Below are 18,531 nucleotides of genomic sequence, written 5' to 3'. Positions count from 1 at the left end.
TTTATTTATTTTATTTTATGATTATTATTATTATTTTATTATTCTTGTATATTCTCATGCTTGTTACCTTTCAGTGTAACATTTGCTGTGTGCTTTTCGAATTTATTCTCATTATTTGATTGTTTTTTAAAAAATGGTTTATTTTATTTTATTTTTCATTTATTTAATTATTTTTATTTTTTTGCACTGGCAGCATGGTGGGGACGGGTGCGGGGGAAACGAAAAATTATTTATGTTGAATATCTGTAATCAAAGCTTATCTTCTCTAATAAAAACATTTGCACTTTGCACCTTTTGTATAAGTCCTCATTGTTATTTTCTAATTATTATTGACACTCTTTATAAAGCAGAAAAAAATGTTGTTGATGAATATACACTCCTCAAAATTAGAGAAATATTGGGATATTTTATTGTTTCATTTGATTGTTTATTCTGTGACATGTCTGAATTTTTATTTTGTGTCGTGAATAATTTTGGTCCACAAAAACAGTGTGAAATTAATTAATTTGACTTTCATTGCACAGCCATAGACATGCATGTATAAACCCATATCCCCACATTCATAACTGAGTTAATATTTACATACATAAAACCAGCGTTGTACAAAATATCCAGATGCCATACATGAGTAGAAGTAAAGATATTAAATATGTGTTTAAAATTTGATTTGGTAAATGTGAAAATCACTCACACAAATAGTGCTGCGATTAAGTTTTAATAAACCGATATTAAATTTACACTATTTTAGGGAAAGAGAGAAAGATCTTCATTGACAGGTCTCTAGGCATGATCCAACTATGACCGAGTAAACTTAAATAAACAAACTGGCCTTAAAAGACAACACAATTTCATTCTTATATGGTGGACCCTGCCACCTTTCTAACTTCAAACACTGTTCAGTGTCCTTAATTTCTCAGAACAGCTTGTTCAAGCAAGTATTTCTGAGTTTGTATTATTAACTAATGGGTATGGTAAACATTACAATTATGAGTTTAAATTTCTTCTCCATATTTATTGTCAAAAGCATTTTTTCTGCAAAAAAAACAAACAAAACAAAAACAAAAACAAAAACAAAAAAAAAAGCAAACTGGCTCCAACAGTTGGTGCACAGCCTTGTGGTGGAGGATGATGTTAACTCAAAATGAAGCGGTCATGATTAGACATTTAATTAACAGCCATAGCCAGTGTAAAGAAACACCTTTTCTGATTTCTTACTCCTCAGTCTTCACCAGTACATACCATCACAGCAGACTACGGAGTAACATGTAGCCAAGAGGATAAGCCTTTTTACTCAAATAATGAGGTAGTTTTCATGGTTTTAATTCAGCCCAGCTCTGAACTTCTGCCTTTTATCATTTAGACTTTATCGTTGGTGGTCAAACTGCAGTTTTAACTCTTCTTAAACTGACTTAAATCAACACAAAACAGTGAAACAGTGATTTATTCAACAAATTTATTTCATACCCAGAGTGAAACAAGACTGTTACATGACTGATATGAATATGTCATACTTATTCTACAGATAGTCCCCTTAATTACCCCAGCTGTAGAATAAAAGCCCGCCTGGCTTCAGACTCCAAAGTGTTGGAAAATCATCCATTCACCATCAACACTGGCAATGGACTGATGCACTGATAAGTACACAATATCTCTCAACTTAACAATACTTAAGGTTTCTTAAACAATTGTGAACAAATTCATCTAAACCAAGAATACTTTGAACAAAGGCACAAGAAAAAAAAGTATCAAGAGGAATAGTTTAAATTTTTTTTCCAATTGTGGGAAATACTGAATTTCTGCCTTGCAGACTTTTAATGAGAAGATCGATATCGCCCATGTCTGCATTAAGAATGGAGCTGGAGCACGGAGGTGATTAGCTTGGCATTAAGACTAGAAACGGACTCTCTCCAAAGTTCAAAAATAAGTCCATCAAAGACAGGTCATAAGACAGTTACTTAGTGCAACTACTTTTTAACAGTTTTCACATGTAGATCTCGGCAAGAAAGTGAAAAAGTCCATTTCACAAAATGCTATTCCTTTGACAAAAAATTAAATTAAACAAACTCAGTCATTTAACAGTAAAAATGGTGGGAGCAAGAATGGACATTTCTTAATTTGCCTGAAAATGAAAAAAGGGGTTCATGGGACTGTGGGGGTCACTGACTGGTCCGGACAGATGTTATGGATGAGGCGTCACACACACGCGGGGTGCAAAAGTCATTCATCATTCTTGTCGTCTTCCTCCTCAGCCTCTGCTACCTCGACTCCCTCCTCCTCCTCATCCAGCTCAGCCTGTAATCCCTCTTCATTGATCTCATCACGCACCACGTATCCCTCTTCTTCCTCCTCCTCTTCTCCCACTTCAAAACCTTCCTCTTCTTCGTGATTCTCCTGCTCCTCCTCCTCTCCCTCCATTCCTGGCTCCTCCTCCATCTTCTCCTCCATCTCCTCCTCTGCTGCCGCTACTGCTGCTGCTGCTTCTCCCTCTACTGCCTCCTGGCCCGTCTCTCCCTCAGCCACTGGCTCCTTAACTGGTGCGTTTCCGTCTGCTTCTGCTCCGTCTGTCTGGTTGTCTGCTGTCTCACTGGTCAACTCCAGCTCAGACACGTCCATCACCATGGAGTCCTCTGGATCCTGGTCGTCTTGATTACCAGTGAACGGGTTTTCACCCTGACAATAAAGAGAACATTTCTAAGAACATTTGTCTATTTTTTGTTTTTTAATTATCAGTTGGAGTGAAATCGGCTAGATTTAAGTCTCTGCATATGAATGTCTCAGACGGTTCTTTGCACAAACAGCTCATCTCTACTTGTCACTTGATGATCCCTTAAAAACATAAACAACCCCAAATAATAAAATAAAAAAAGGTCAGGACATTGTGTAAAACATAAAAACAAAGAAAAGCCATCATTTGCAAATGTACTGCACCCGTGGCTTTGTGAAGTGTTCCTGAGCCCATGTAGTTAAAATCTTCAAACAATCATGAGGGTCACAAACTGTTGAACCTCCTACCCAACCCGATCCATACTTGTGAATGACTGAGAATGACTTTCAAAGATGGTGCATTTACTGGACTCACTTGTACTGTGGTTAAACACACGCAATTACAACATGACCGCGGACTCTATTCCTTCTATTTGCAAAGCTCGTAGTGTGCATTTTGCTTTCCAGCCCAAGGTTAGATACACAACAGTGTACATACCTTGAGGTAGCTCTCCAGCTTCTTGCCAATGAGTTTGTGGTTGAGGATGCTGCGAGCAACTGAGAGACTGGCCCTCTTCGACTGCTCCATGATACCCTTGAGAGAAAGAGACGGAGAGAAAGAGAGAGAGAACGGTTTCAGGTCAAACACAGGACAGAGTGCAAAACAGCCAACAACCAACCATCATTATTATTGGAAGTCATCCAGCACTGGACACACAGTGATGTTATAGTAGTTCAGGTTTCTATCCTGACAGCATATTACAATATATTACAATGCGTCTTCATTTTAACAGAAAGAATCACAGCTGATGAGCCACTGTTTAATGTAGGGCTCAACAATTTAAGGAATAGCTGATGGCAATTTTTCAACCACTGGTGCGCTTTAAACTCCAACTGTTTACACATCCAGGCCTGGGATGTCTCAAACAACATTACTTTGTGGCAAACACACTCAAAACATGAATTCAGAAAAATGTTAATGCTTTGGAGGGTTCGCGTGTCAGTGCATTTAGTGTTATATTTGTGGGTTATCTGCCGTACCTTGCGGTTGTAGTTATGGTCAGGGGACTTTATGTGCTTCTGTATCAGGTGGGGCTGCATGGGAATGAAGAGGTCACACGCTGCGCAGTGGGCGGCTTCCACCTTCCTCATGAAGTGCTCCATGCCAAGATCTTCACAAGAAAAGGAGCAGAAATAGCAATAAGCGATCACTAAGACAAAATTATCTCTTTTCTTTATTACACACAACTGTTGCGGCTGCTGCTTACCCCTGGTGAGGTCCTGTTCTCTGTACATCTGGCAGATGGCGGCGCTGTGGTTCTCCAACTGGCTAACCCTCTGATCTGTCTTCTTGAACTTGTTCTGCAAATATTCCTACAAAAGCAAAACCATAATGTTTTCATTAGATCACAGTTTATGCAACAAATGTTTAATTAGTAACTATGGCGACCCTGCTGTGTGTATAAAAATAAACACCACCCCTAAATTTCACACATGAACTGTTAAAACCAGTTTTGCCTGTGTTGGTAGCTCTCGTCTCCTTCAATATCATGCAATTTATACAATAACATGCCAAAGAAAACTACCTTTGTGAAAATGTTCTTATTTCTTTCACGACTCAAAAGCAAGACTGCACGATATTGACAATAAAAGGAACAAACAAAAACAAAAAATTCGGCTTAAATTGAATCAGATTTGTACTTGTAATTCAAGTCTTGGGTAAAGTCTTGTTATAAAATGAACTACACTCTTATTTCAGCTCATTAACAATGCGCACACCCCCTGAGATTCAACTCCAAGCGATAAAATACAAAGTGTCCAAAAGCACATGACTGTCCAAGTGTGATGTTTGCCAAATCTAAGTCACCTGTAGGAAGTCTGTCGTGGGCTTGGACAGTTGGCCTGAAAGGAACTTAAAGTGGTCCTTGTGGAAGCGACTCTCAAGGTGAGTTTCCATTTCCTCCTTGTAGAATGAACGGAACTTGCACACAGAGCAGGCAAACATCACCCTGAGGAGTAAAAACGCCCATTAGAAAGACGCACAGTGTGACATCAGTCAGACTTGATTACTCTGTTACAGCTCAGTTACAAAAATCGTGAAACACGTGAAAAAGGCTAAGACAATAAATTACTCTGACAGACGTGAAGAAAGCAAGAAAGAGAGATGAGATGGTGCAGTAAATCTTGATCCAGGTAACCTCCTCTCACCTTTCCAGGAAGCCCCTCCTCTTCCTCATTTTTGGGTGCTTGTCCTGACCTTGGGTTGGTGTCTGTTTGCCCTGTGGACTTTTCTTCTCATCTTGTTTGGGTGTCACTAAACACAAGCACAGAAGAAAATATTAGGTATGCCAAGATATTCATGGGAGGTTAATATTGAAGAGCAACTGTATTTAAGCTTACCTTTATCTCCATCTGCAGCAGGTTTCGTCTCCTGTAAAAAAAAAGTATCCAATTACCTATGTTACTTAGAAACAGAGTGGAACAGTTCTTAATTTTTCTTGAAGACAAAAGATCGTTTTATATTGCTTTTTATTTTGTTTTAACATAAAATATTCTAATCAACTATGACAAATTGGTAATACTTGGATGTTTCTGTCCAAGCTTCATGACACGACTGAGTCCAGCTTAGACCTGACACAGAGTCAAGATGTTTCTTTGCCATTAAAGCTAGGGGTCGGCCCCAGCTGGCCAGCGAGAGCCACGGGGCAGTCGATGTAGCCGAGCAGTGTGCACATTTGATTTGGAAGAGTGGCATTGGCGGGAGGCCTGAAGGAGAAGGGGTGGGATTTTTTTCCCAGTTAGATATTTCCAAATTTAGCTCGCTCTTGCTGGTTTCTACAGTCTTACCAATCCCAGCTTTAACCTCGGCAACCGCTTAAGTTGGCACCTCTGCTAGACATAATCATTGTGACTGTGCCCATCAAATCTGTGCGAAAGAACGACTGAAAATGAAAAATGCCCTTTTACAGGAAAACACACAACAGTGTTTATTTCAGCCTTCTTTGTCAGTGTCACTGCTTACAGAACAAAATGATCTCATCCTCACTTGTATTTAAATAACACTCACTGAATACATTGGAGGAGATAGAGCTGTTTGATTAAATCAAGTGGTTTATTCATGGGGAAACTGATTATGTAGCCAAATATGGGCACAAATAAAATGTCATAGGCCAGATAAAAAGAAAATCAACAGTTCCTGTCAATGAGCTCGATATACTTACAGCAGCATCAGGCTTCGTTTCACTGCTGTCACCATTCTTCTCTGCTTGTTCTATGGAAAGAGAGCACAATAGCATCAGACCAAGATAGACAAAGAAATGCGTTCAGCCCAGTATGATCTTTTTCCCCCACTGACACCAAGGAATTTGTTTCAGTACCTTGGGTAGCTTCTGACCCTGAACTTTCAGTCTTGTTCATCTTTGACTCTGGCTCATCAGCTGCAGTCAGTGTTTGTTTTCTCTTCTTCTGGACATCACGTTGTGGTTTCACCTGCTACAGTCCACAAAATCAATTTGCACTCAAACACAGTTTCTGACAAAAACACGAGAACTTAAGAACATGTGAGTGAACTTTAAACTTAATGCTTGTTATCCTCCTTCTCTGGGTGTATACTCATCAGTAGTGTAAGCCTTATCTTAAGACTACCCAGGATTGGGGCAAAAGAAAAAGAAATCAAAATAAAATCCACGATGTGAAACCATTCAACAACCCGACAGGTAAAAAAAAAAAGACAAAGACAAAGAGCTGGGCAGGGAGAGTTGTCACTTGCCATTACTGTAGAAAAAGGGCAGTTCCAGGTGGCATTTCTGACCACATCAAATAAGGGCTGGGCGGAGTAAGAGGGGCAAGATATGTGTATGATGTGTTGGGGAATATTTGTCACAAACTGCTATAAATGACACATAGCAGGAACTAGCACTTAAGGCTGACTTGCCAGTTGGTTGAAAACACAAAAGGAGGGAATCAGAAAGGGCTAAACTTGTGCCCAGTGTCTGAGGAGGTCTTATTTGGCTGGAGGTACTTACTTTGTTGAGGGGTCTCTTTCGGCCTCGCTGGCGGCCAGCCCGTGGGCCCCCTCCAAAATGCCTCCCAGGAAAGTCGTGAGGCCCTTGAATGGAACCCTGATGGAAGCCCCCACTCTCAGGGTACATGCGGTTGGACAGGAGGGATGGGAGCTTGCCTCTACCACCTCCTGGAGAGTGGCCGCGGTGGGACTGGCCACCACTACCACTTCCCCGCCCACCTCCGCCTAATGGAGTGGGGTCAGACCTGCGGCTTCCAAAACCTCCTCCAGCTCCTCGGCCCCCGGTACTTCCACCCCTTCTGGGGGAACGACGGCCTGCTCCAGCCCATCCTCCACCTCCAGAACCTCCTCCCTGGGCACTGCTGAAGGAGTCCCTGATATTCTGTCGCATCTTAGCGACTCCATAGGAAGAGGAGGGGCTGTCAAAGCCTCCTCCTCCCCCCAGCCCAATTCCCCCTCCGAAGCCCGAGCCTCCTCGCTGACCCAACAGCATGTTGTCCCCACGGCCATCGCCATAACCATAGCTACTGCCGCCAGATCTGTAGAGATCTCGGGAGGAGGTGAGAGCGGAGGAGCGCGAGTCGAATGACTCGTACTGGTCATACCTGTGGGAGGGAGGGAGAGGGTTGATAGAGAAGAGCAGAGAGCAGGGGAGGCAGGGAGGGCAGTCAGGATTGGATTTCTCCACCTGCTTTTCCTTCTCCTCCATGGTCTCGCTTTCTCCTTTCATTTTTTCTTGTCACTCCCAGCTTTATTTCAGAAACCACATTAGATCAGAAATGAATGATCCAAAACAAGTTTACACCCCGCATGTGGTCTTTTATAATCCTGATTTTTCTCTTATCATTTAAAGTTATTACAGAATCTCTTCCAACCACATTCTCTGTTGGAGGTCAAACAGTGTTCTGCAGATTAGAAGAAATGCAGTTTCTTGGGCTGTGAAACCTGAGACATGAGCGTGGTCCGTCGGAACCAGTGATGTCTTGAGACAAGGTCAAGAGGTGAAACATCTTGGGATGTGACTGAATTATGGTAAATACTTTAGAAAGGGGATGAAACATAAATTGGGCCTTTTTTCATTGAGCGTTTTTTGCAGATACCACAGACAGCCTTCAATTAACAGTTTGGCTTGAAGGTAATATCAAGCTTATACCTGCAAACTCATCTCTCTTGCATAACCTAAAGCCAGAACACAGGGTTAGGTCACATGGAGGATGAGAGAAACAAAGTGGTATGAACAAATAAAACAAGTCAAGACAAAGGCAATGTTCAGCGAGTGTTGGGTAGAGATGGACTGGCTTCATGCGCAAGGATGTCGATCTGTTACGAATGGAAAAGTCGGTCTACGCCTCCAATGAGTGGCCATGCATTTTCACGACGCCTTGGGCTTTGAGGAGTCACAACAACATTTTCTTCCGGGCAATAGGGCAAACCACAACATGGCAAATGGGCACAAATGAAAGCTTCCTCGGATGCTGGGGCATTCAAATGCAGCCGGTGAACAACTCACACCCTTTTCATCAAACAGGACATAAGGACATACTCATTTCCACCAAAGCCGAGCGTAGGTGCACGTAAATGCCACAGCAGGCTAAAAAAAAAACTGTCCAATTCACTCTAGCAACCTGACAAGTCTAAAACAAATACTGAGTTTCCAACCACGTGGACATACTCTTTGTTTACATGTATTTTACAGAACCACCTACTACTATTCAAGACATGTTTGACTTTAAATAAACTAAAGCATGCAAGGGCCTGAGCATCTTTTTATATCACAGGAAAATTTTAATCAACATGTACTGAGATACGTTTTCAGAGGAATCTAAGTAGAACATTTTACTGGTTGGATATTGTCCAGGCATACGGCGACTTTAAGAAATAATGTTCTCAACCAACCACATGCCACAAATAAGATGTTGTCTTACTAGGGGTGTCACGATTTCTATTCCAATTAGAAAGTGATCGAAAATGATTTTTGAATTTTAGTTATCGAAATCAAAAACATGATCTGTGATTCTGCTAGTATTTTTTTCTCTTTCCACCCAAACCTTGCTGTAAAAACTAACACTGGTAAACTGCAGCCGCACAATTGTTCTCGTCCGAATAACTGGGCGAATTTTATGTAGAGATGCAGTAATTTGTTTGAGAAAATATATAAAATATAATAAATATTTGAGAAACATGACCAAGTGAAAAACTAAATTTCAATCTTTTATTTTATGAATTCCTGAAGGGTGGTATTTTTGCTGAACTCACAAATCTTTATTTTGGTGTATGGTATTTTTACCGTACCATCCAGATGTGATAATCAAAAGACAGTCTTCAGTGTTGGAAAAAAGTTTAAACTGAATCAAAATATAACCTTACAATTAAAAATAACAATTCGAATTGGGGATTTGGAGAATTGTGACACCCCTACCACTTACGTTCTCTTTTTGAATGACAGGACATTACTAATAAATGTGAGACTTGCACTGACATGGACGTGTGGATGCTGAATCTGACTGATGAATTGTAAAAGGTTTAACATTATTACCTGTCACCCCGAGACCCTTTTCCAGCCTCCAACTGAGTGAGCATGTCCAGGCGCTGGTTAATCTTGGCAATGACCGCATCTGCATGTGTGCCTGTGGAGGACAGCAGGGAACCTCCAGACAGACCTCGCTTCATGTGGCCGCCTCCTCCTCCTCCATAGCCCCCGAGCCCAGACATCGAGTCCTTGTAACCTCCTCCATACAAGTCAAAGCCACCAGAACCTGGTAAAGTGGGAAGTTAAAAGATGTTAAACAGTTCACTAATCACCTCACTAACTACACTAATAGTAAAAGTATAGTAAAACCAACACTTATTAAATCAACATCTGAATGATAGAAAATTAAATTTGCTGATAATAGAACAGATTTTATCAAATGCTAATCTGCACGGTCACTGAAGAGAAAAGTCTTAGATGATCATCTCCCCAAAGTTTCTTTTCTTCTTTTGTCCCCTCACAGCACGACCGTTTTATCCCTCTGTGCTTTAAATAGGCTCAAATTACTGTCACATGTTTAACACAGTACCACTTCGCTCTGGTTTCATCTGAAAGTACAATAACTTTGTGCTGGCTGCAGCCCTGCAATAGAGCTTAAAAGTAGGGTATCATTTTGTCATTGTGCAGTGCAGGAGTGTATTCCTCACCTCTGCTGCCTGATCCTCCTCCCCCTCCTCCTCCTCCACCACCTCCCCAACTGGAGTAACCTACAAAGGGAGAGACTGCATTAGTACAAGCGACCTGAGGTGCAAAAGAAGCTGATGTTCAAACTATTCAAACAGCCAATTTTCAACATTTTCCTCGGGAATAGCAAGCAGAGTCCATTGAGCATGTAGGTTAATGAGTGAACGATTTCCCACGAGTGTTCAACTCTTCAATAGAAAGCTGGCTGGCATTTCTCCTACTTAAGATTCAGTCGGTGCATCTGTTAGCATTCTGTTTTACTGGTTGAACTAGGGTGTTGATGCTAAATTCACAACTATGTTTGTTTGTGGAGGTAATGCTCAACCGACTTAAGTTTTGGAAGCATAATTGTTGGGGCGGCCATTTTATTAACCAGCATTAAAAGTCTGCTAATGCCACGCTGCCTCCATTTTAACAGAATTGGGAAGCTAACTTATGTAAAGCACTTAACACGCCCTTTAACAACAGAAACAATGGGCCTCCCAGTCTGCTATGCTAGCATGTTAGCAACGGAAAAGCCTGGTGGCGAACCGGCTAACGCAGCTAGCTATAGTTCGTTGTTATTAGCAAACGGGCTTGACGTGCATTTACTTATTTCTTTGTTTGCAATGAATTTACCTACAGTTGGGTCCCCAACACAGAATATATGATAACACGACAATGTAGTCTCCCACCTAACACTTATTAGTTGCAAGCTACAGCCGGCTATGCGTTACGGGGAAGCTAACGTTAGCTACCTGAACTAGCTAGCAGCTAACATACTGGGCCTGGGTTTCACGCTAATAAAGCATGTGGCTAAATTGGAATTTCTGACCATTAACGGAAGCCTTGGTAAATGTATTTGCAGCATAGGTGAGGGTATCAAACATCAGTACGATGAGAAGTAGACAGACTATATCTACCTGAACCGTAGCCTCTGCCGTCCATGGTTTATTAGGGCGCTGTTGAAACAATCCGATCGCAGAAAGCAGCGGCGGCTCCGGTGTTGTGTCGAGCTCTGTTTCCACTGAGAGCTCTGCCTCTCTCTAAGCCCCGCCCCCTTCCAGACAGCGACGGAAGTGCACGTTCATGAAAAAGCCCGCCCGTGGGACGCTGTGCTCGTGCTCGTGCCACTGATTTTCAATAAGATTTATTGAGTATGGAAGCTCATTAATGCCATAAAAAAGACAAGAAAAAAATTAATCAATAAATAGAAAATAACAAAAAATGAAAGATTAAAAAAGATTGATGAAAAAAATCCTTTGGTATGTCATAAATATTATTTCAACTGTGAGATTAAAAAAAGTATGATCGTATAAACAGTCCAAATTATATCCCAAAAGTCATTATTACAAGATATAAAATCATAATCACAAAATAGAAAGTTAAAATTATGATATAAATAATCGTAATTATGGAATATCATGAAATAATGACATAAAAAGTTCTACATTTATAGCTGGAAGTCATGATTATAAGATAAGAAAACTAAACTAAAAAGACAACATATATCAAATATTTTAACTTTTTAAACTCATTATCATGACTTCTTAACTCTAAAGATTATGACTTATTAGCTCATGATTTCGAACTGACTTTACTTTTTATCTCATGACTTTCAAAGGGATTTTCTTTTTCAGTCCTGTTTTTAGTCGTCAATATTTTGGAAGAAATGAGCTTCCATGGAATAACTAGTCTAGTGAAGTAAAGACATTACATAATTGTTGCATTTTCTTTTTGTCTTTACTTACACAACCTGTTACTGTTACTCACTTCTTTTTGTCCCGTGTAAATATATATAAATGACATTTTGGAACACCAAGAAAAGGTACCAAAAAAAAATTGTAGACACACAAAAATCATCATACATTTGTTTTCAGGTTTAAACCACTACCTTTATAACAGGGGGAATGCATCCTGACAGCTATCCAGTCTAAATAATAAGCTACCCTGTGTTTTTTTCCCTTCTTTGTTAGTTGGTCGCTCTCTGGGAACACAGTGTACAAATCAAGCACTCTGGATTGAGCTAAGCAGAGGGCATGTGTCATCCAATCGAACACCAGCATGTGCCGTCATGCTGCCTTGCGTCTGTGGTATGTGTGTGTTTGTGAGAGTGTAAAACTTTTGGGTTTGGGTTTTCTTTTTGACCATAATTGGTCTTTTTTGACCAGTAATAGTCTGGGGTCTATTCTCACAGATGTCACAGCTTCAGCAGCTGAGAGTTTAAAAACAAAAAAAAAACAACACTGTTTAATTTAATATTAATGTGTGTTTTTGAAACATTTTGGTAAAAGAGATACAGGGGAATAAGGTAGTAAACAAGCATTGTACAAAGTCGTCCTATATAAAATATATATATATATATATATATATATATATATATATATATATATATATATATATATATATATATATATATGAAAATATATGAAAACTTCAATTATATCAGAAAAAGACCAAACAAATGAGAATCACAAGATAAACACGCCATTAAAACACATCAAATATAACAAGAGAAACATATGATCACAACAATAAAACAACTGTGAGGATTTTTCTAAGCAGTGAGCAACAATTCACTAACTTGTTTCACAGGAAGTTAATAAGATCATCTGACAAACATGAACTTCAGGCCTTCATGACCGTACATGTTAATCAGCTGCATTAGATAAGATCCTTGCGTCCGCCCACCGGTGTTTGCTGAAAGGACTAGATATGAAAGGATAACTGTATATGTTTAGTCTCTTTGTGACCTTCAGTTGCCTTTGCAGTGCTAAAAACTCCCGTCTTGCCAATTTCAACCTAAATGAACACAACAGACTTCGTATATCTGCACCCAACAGAGATAACGAACATCCTGATATTACACAGTGTTTTCCTGCGGCTCCGCTGGTTCTGCCCGTTCTGCAGGATTCATGACCGAGAGTCCGATGTTGTCATACAGCGGGTCCGTCTGAAAGGGCAGAGAAAGCATGATGACAGAGGAAAAACACACACATACTTACATAATTAAAGTAAGTTCTGCCTCAGGTTTCGTGCTCACCTCTTCAGGTCGTACTTTGTCAGCGAGCTCAGCAGCAGGAGTCCGAGTTCTCTTCTTCCTGGATTTTAGTCATATTATACAAGTTACTACTGCTAAACAGACTTATTGTGTCAGTGTGAGACTTTGAATACAAGAAAAGAAAGTTACCTGATCGCCAGGTAGATGAGAAATAGAACAATCAGAGACAACATGGTCAGTTTGACTGCATTCATTATCGCCATGGCTTCAACAGCTGCAGCGAGGGAAGAAGAAACAGAGACGTAACGTTCCTCAAAACAGTAAGACTCTTTTTTTTTAACTTTTCATTCAGTGTTTAACATCATTTCTTGTGCTTGTAAAAAGTCTTTAAAGTTAAAAAAAAAGACCAACAAGAGCTCCTCTCTCCCACAGAAAACACTGCTCCTGAAACGCCTCGTCAGTCGTCCCGCCTTTTAGTTTTCCATAACTTTGTGACATCACACCACGTCAAGCGTTTGTAGAATTTATGCCAAGTGACTAGTTTCTGTTCCGATGTTGTTTGCAGTGCTGGCTCAGGCGTGTGTGAGCTGACCAATCAGAGGAGGCTCGGTGTTCAGGGTGGGGGGAGGGGCCCTTAAAGGGACAGGAGCTTAAACAGAGCGTTTTCAAACAGAGGGGGAATACAGAGCTGCAGTATGGACAGTATGAAAAAACTGATGCGTTTGTAGCATAATACAGATCCCTTAAAACCATTTTTGTGCAGTGGAACACAGTTATTATTATCGTCTAAATCAGATTAAAGCAAGGAAATGTAACTTCCTGAAGAAAGATATCTGACTCTTGCGTCACATCCCCAGATTTGATTTGATCTGGGGATCGGACTTTACGATCAAATACCTTTTCTCCATGAACTTTGTTGCTTCAAGGGTGGGTTTATGATGAGATTCACAGAGTTCTAATAAAATTGAGACCGGTCCAGTTGTTTAAAAACGTCACTGCTATTTTTAAGCCATACTCACGCAGGACGGTGAGAGTCCTTTCACTGGAGTCGATGATTTGGGGGGCACCGGCAGCACAAGAGTAGTTTCCCGCATGCTGCTTCCTGACTGGGTCCAGAACCAGGTGTTTGTTGTTCTGGTTCTCTGGCAGGTTCAGAGGTCGACTGTTGAAGTTCCAGGTGTAGTTTGTGTTCAGAGGACAGCTGGTGCTGCAGGTCAGAGTGACTCTCTGCCCCTCTGTCACCACTGCAGAAGGAGTGAACGTCACTTTAACACCTGAAAGATACGGACATTGTTTAGGTTGTTGTGCGTCTACATGCTTCTCATTTTCACTTTAATCTAAAGTTACGACACCAAGCAAAGCAAACGGCAAGGCCATAGGTGCAACATAAAGACACTAAAAGGTTCCTATGATAAGAAGAATTGATTTTTGAGCTGCACAAATACTGACGCTTGGGGACGGGAGGTTGGGAATGTCGCCACACCAGAACATCCTTGTCTGAAAAGTTGTGAATGAGACTCAAAAATCGGACCTTTAAAGTTACAATGCATCAAATATCAACCCTACAACATGTCTTTTTCAGAAACGTGCATCACCAGCAACTGTTCTTGGACGTGGGTTGTTAGAAAGACATGAATTGTGCTGACGGGAATTTAAGATAAACTTTTGAGAACACTGTGAAAAAACATTTCTGGAAGTGTTACGCTGCTGAAGTATTACCTGTGACGACTAAATACACTCCAAATAAGCCAGACAGATCCGTGTGAAACCATTTCAATATGTATTCTGCTGAGTCGTCCCTCGTCAGGTTGTTGATCGTCAGCGCGCGTTGTTCAGCGCTGACGTGAAACTCCAGCTGACTGCTTTTCTCCTCCTTCAAGATTTCAGGCTCCTCATCACGTCTCTTTACTTTACTCCACAATAGCTGATGATCAAATTCTGACTCTACGCTTGACATGTTCACCGAGGAGCCTTCCGGTGAACAAATCCTCCTGGTGAGGTAATTCACACTCCTGCAACCTGTTTGACCAACACCTGAAATAAAGAGAGTATAAGACAGTCTGGGATTTTTTTATCCAGTCTCACCTTTTTTTTTTTGTATTCATATTTGATATGTTCTCTTCAGTGGCACAACACACTGGTATAAATAAGTAGTAAAGGTTGACGAGCTGATTAAATATGAAGAAAAGACTCACAAAATGTTTTCTTACACAACTAAATGGGCAATTTTAATACCCGTATTTATTATTCATTCATAACAATACACTGCCCACACTGCTTTATATTTGTACATATTACATATATACAAGTTTATTTCTATTTCTTACCTTTTTATTATATTGCTGTTGTTTTTTGTTTTTTTAAACTATTTTTTATTGTTTATCGTTATATTGAACTGTAATTTGGCTGCTGTGACACACAAATGTCCCTGTTTCTGCACGACTAATAAAGGAATTCTGGTTCTGACCTCTACAAAATATGGAACGTTTTTAAATCAAAATGCGGAAATGTTACATATTATGCATTTAATTGGTGGACAAAGTCTATTTTCAAAATAATTAAAAGTCACAACAGTAAGTTTAACATTCATTGGAAGGTTTAGAAATACTATTAAGAATAACTTGAATCATGTGTTCTAGTTCAGTTTTGATATTTTACTTCTTGCTCTCTCCACATATTTGCTAGCTGACTTTGCAGATCGCACACTGCATCAGATTTTTATATAAATTCATTTTACTGTTAAAAAATTCTGATTGTCAAAAAAAAAAAAAAAAAGGCTGAATATTGGTCCTAAATTACTTTTGATGCTTACTTACATGTATTTATCAGACACACGAGACCTTAACTCAAGTGTTTTAACAAAGTACTGTAATATTTCATGTAGGACTTTCGAGCACACAGACTGCTGACATGTACGACTGATGATCTTTATACTCACAGACTTCATCAGAGTGCAGATCTTCGTGGCCTTTCACAGCGCAGCGGCTGGGCAGACGGCTAGACGGGCCGAAAACCATGATATCCTGATTCTCACAGTGACTGTACACGTCTCTGTCCCAGTACCACCTGAAGGCAGTGTGAGGATCCGCCTCAGGACAGCTGGTGTTACAGGTCAGTGTGACAGAGTCCTTCCCAGGAGTCTTCTGAACATGTATTTCTATTGGGAGATGACAAAAACACGCCTCATCCGTCACTGTGATGTATTTTTGATTCTGTTCGTACGTTTGTAAATGTTCTGGAAACTCCACCTGTCGGGTAGGTGATGGAGCAGGGCTCATCCTCTGATTTCTGCGCATAAGAGCACATTTTCCCTTTAGCGTAGGTCACACTGAAGCAGGCTGATGTGACAGAATCTGCACGAAAAGAAGCAGAATTCAGTATTTTTCATTGTTCAGCTGAATGTGACATAAGATCTGTCCGGCTGAATGTTCTTAGATGCCGGGGAATCGATAGAGGAACATACTGAATCACTTCTCCTGCACTATATTATCAACACACTGACACTAAATTGATATCTTTATTTAAACACTCAAGCACTCTCTATGACTCTGACGTATCAGAGTGACTTCATGACTTTTTGGTGTGGCGCTTAATAAATGAGGTAAAGAGGAAGTTAACTCATTTGCAGTGACGCAAAAGAAACTCACAGAGTGGAAAATGTTAGACAGTAAGAAGTTTCAGGGTTTAAAAGTGTGAATATTCCCTCATATTTTGAATCAGTGATGCTGATTATCAGTCATAATGTCAAAACCATCCAAGATAGAATTATAATAAGTTATGGGATTGGGAAAGGACAGCACGTGCTCCTGTAAAGGCTGCAAATCTGTGTGATGTCACCCTCGATTTTAAGAAGAATATGTTTTAAGGAGGAGCTCTACACAACTCGTGATCCTGAGATGTGACATCGAGGTCTCTGATTGGTGGCGCTGGCTGTTATCATCAAACCACAGAGAGACAATGACTTCCTTTTCTGACAGGCTGCGTTTTGTCAGAGAATTGCTCAAACAGGTGAAAAGTAAAAAAAAAAAAGAAGTATTTAAAGGGGAATCATTATGGGATGAGTCATCCTTCATTCTTTCTATTTGCTCATGATTGATCCCATAGTTGGTTGTTTTTGTTCCAAGGCTTAAATTTCCGTAAATAAGGATTTTCTGAAAACTCAGCGGAGTGAAGGAGCAGTCACACTGGAATGATGCTGCACATGGACACGATGCAGTCAGGGTGCATGTGTGTTACGGAGGCACTGAAGTAAAAATACAGTTCTGCAAAACTGACACTGCAGTGCAGCGAATGAAGATAAAATCCTGCTTTTTACTTCCCCAGTTTTACAAACATCATTATGTGTTAAGCTATAGGTTTTGTACAGTCACTCACCCACTGAGACTTGAGGGGCTCTGAGGTCCTCGTAGCCTTTGATAGCACAGGAGTATGTGACTGCTTCCTCACTGCTGACCAGCTGTTGGTACCAGGGAGACCAGTCCTCATAGAGAAACTCTCTGTTCTTGTACCAGATGTAGGCTGCAGGGTTTTCAGTCAGAGGACAGCTGGTGCTGCACATCAGTGTTACTGTGTGTCCCTCTGTGGAGGGAATCACCTTCACCTGCAGGTCTGAGATGATGAGGAGGAAAATAAAAATGATGATACTGATGTCACTCTTTGAGTTGTTTCTTCAGAGCCACTGTACCTGCAACATGGAGCTCAGTTCTGTGCTTCCAGCAGAGTTCTGGTTGGTCTGTGTTCTCTTTGCAGCAATACGTTTTAAAATCCGTCTCTCTCAGATCTTTGATCCTTAGAGTGAAGTCACTCTCGTTCAACATTACACGACTTTGGTTTGTGGAGAGCTTCGTCATGAAGTAGTTGGAGACGTTCATGTGCACAGTGTACCAATTCATCCTGTAAAGTGGATCTTTGGCGGAGCAGAACAGATCCACGGATGAACCTTTCAAGGCACAGATGGTGTTTTCTTGTCCCTGAACCCCTTTAACAGAAGACTTCATGAGCAAACATCCGGACAGATTCACACCTTTAAATAATTGATGTTGACATGATGAAACTGTGCAGTGCATGTATGAAATGTTAAATTCTCATTAGAGAAGTTTATATGATGACATGCAACATTTTCTACCTCCCCTATAATAATAGTTCAACATCGTGTGAGAAGCAGTAACTCCTACCTGAGACACACAGGATGAAACCCATCAGCACACATACAGCTCCTGTCGACGGCATGGCTGCTGCTGCTGCTGCTGTCCTCCAGTTTTCTACTCAGAAAACTGCTTCAGTAGCAGAGTTTGCACCCGCCTCATTAACAACAACTTGCATTCAAACGGTGCATATAAATTATAAAACGCAACTCACCTCTTTTAACAGAGCGAAGGCCGAGGAGGTTGGTTGGAGGAAGGATGGTGGAAGGACGGCGGACAGCTATTTTGAAATGTCTCTTCCTTCCTCTCTCTTAGCTGCTGACTGATTGAAGCGCCTCTGAGAGTGTTTAACTAATGTCATGCTTGTACACGGAAAATCTTGATGCCATCGGCAGGAAGCCCCAAGGTCACCGCTGTTATCTCCTCGCACTCTTCAATGTCATCGCTCCGCACAGATCACCAGGAC

General features: G+C 40.7%; 2 protein-coding genes across 3 annotated transcripts; both read right to left on the bottom strand.

Moving 5' to 3' along the window:
- Positions 1 to 1,436: 1,436 nt before the first annotated feature.
- On the bottom strand, positions 1,437 to 10,957 carry akap8l (A kinase (PRKA) anchor protein 8-like). The gene is made up of 13 exons (XM_037107642.1): positions 10,844 to 10,957; positions 9,905 to 9,964; positions 9,264 to 9,483; positions 6,729 to 7,332; positions 6,081 to 6,195; positions 5,925 to 5,974; positions 5,104 to 5,134; positions 4,912 to 5,017; positions 4,571 to 4,712; positions 3,972 to 4,077; positions 3,745 to 3,875; positions 3,203 to 3,298; positions 1,437 to 2,670 (listed from the first exon to the last, which is right to left on the bottom strand). The coding sequence occupies exons 1-13, from the start codon at positions 10,866 to 10,868 to the stop codon at positions 2,218 to 2,220; spliced, it is 2,139 nt and encodes a 712-aa protein (XP_036963537.1). The 5' UTR covers positions 10,869 to 10,957; the 3' UTR covers positions 1,437 to 2,217.
- A 1,411-nt stretch (positions 10,958 to 12,368) lies between these two features.
- On the bottom strand, positions 12,369 to 18,516 carry LOC119020083. Of its 2 annotated transcripts, none has more exons than XM_037099217.1 (11): positions 18,280 to 18,516; positions 18,096 to 18,197; positions 17,606 to 17,899; positions 17,296 to 17,529; positions 16,170 to 16,274; positions 15,860 to 16,078; positions 14,641 to 14,955; positions 13,941 to 14,195; positions 13,111 to 13,195; positions 12,964 to 13,021; positions 12,369 to 12,873 (listed from the first exon to the last, which is right to left on the bottom strand). In XM_037099217.1, the coding sequence occupies exons 2-11, from the start codon at positions 18,148 to 18,150 to the stop codon at positions 12,784 to 12,786; spliced, it is 1,710 nt and encodes a 569-aa protein (XP_036955112.1). In that variant the 5' UTR covers positions 18,151 to 18,197; positions 18,280 to 18,516; the 3' UTR covers positions 12,369 to 12,783. The 2 variants fall into 2 exon arrangements, with proteins under 2 accessions (XP_036955112.1, XP_036955195.1); XM_037099300.1 differs by having other exon boundaries at positions 18,096 to 18,194; positions 18,280 to 18,374.
- Positions 18,517 to 18,531: the final 15 nt, after the last annotated feature.

The sequence above is a fragment of the Acanthopagrus latus genome, chromosome 1, assembly GCF_904848185.1.
Source record: "Acanthopagrus latus isolate v.2019 chromosome 1, fAcaLat1.1, whole genome shotgun sequence".
Lineage (NCBI taxonomy): Eukaryota > Metazoa > Chordata > Actinopteri > Spariformes > Sparidae > Acanthopagrus > Acanthopagrus latus.
Note: the sequence above shows the minus strand (reverse complement) of the source record. Positions and strands in the feature narration are given on the sequence as shown.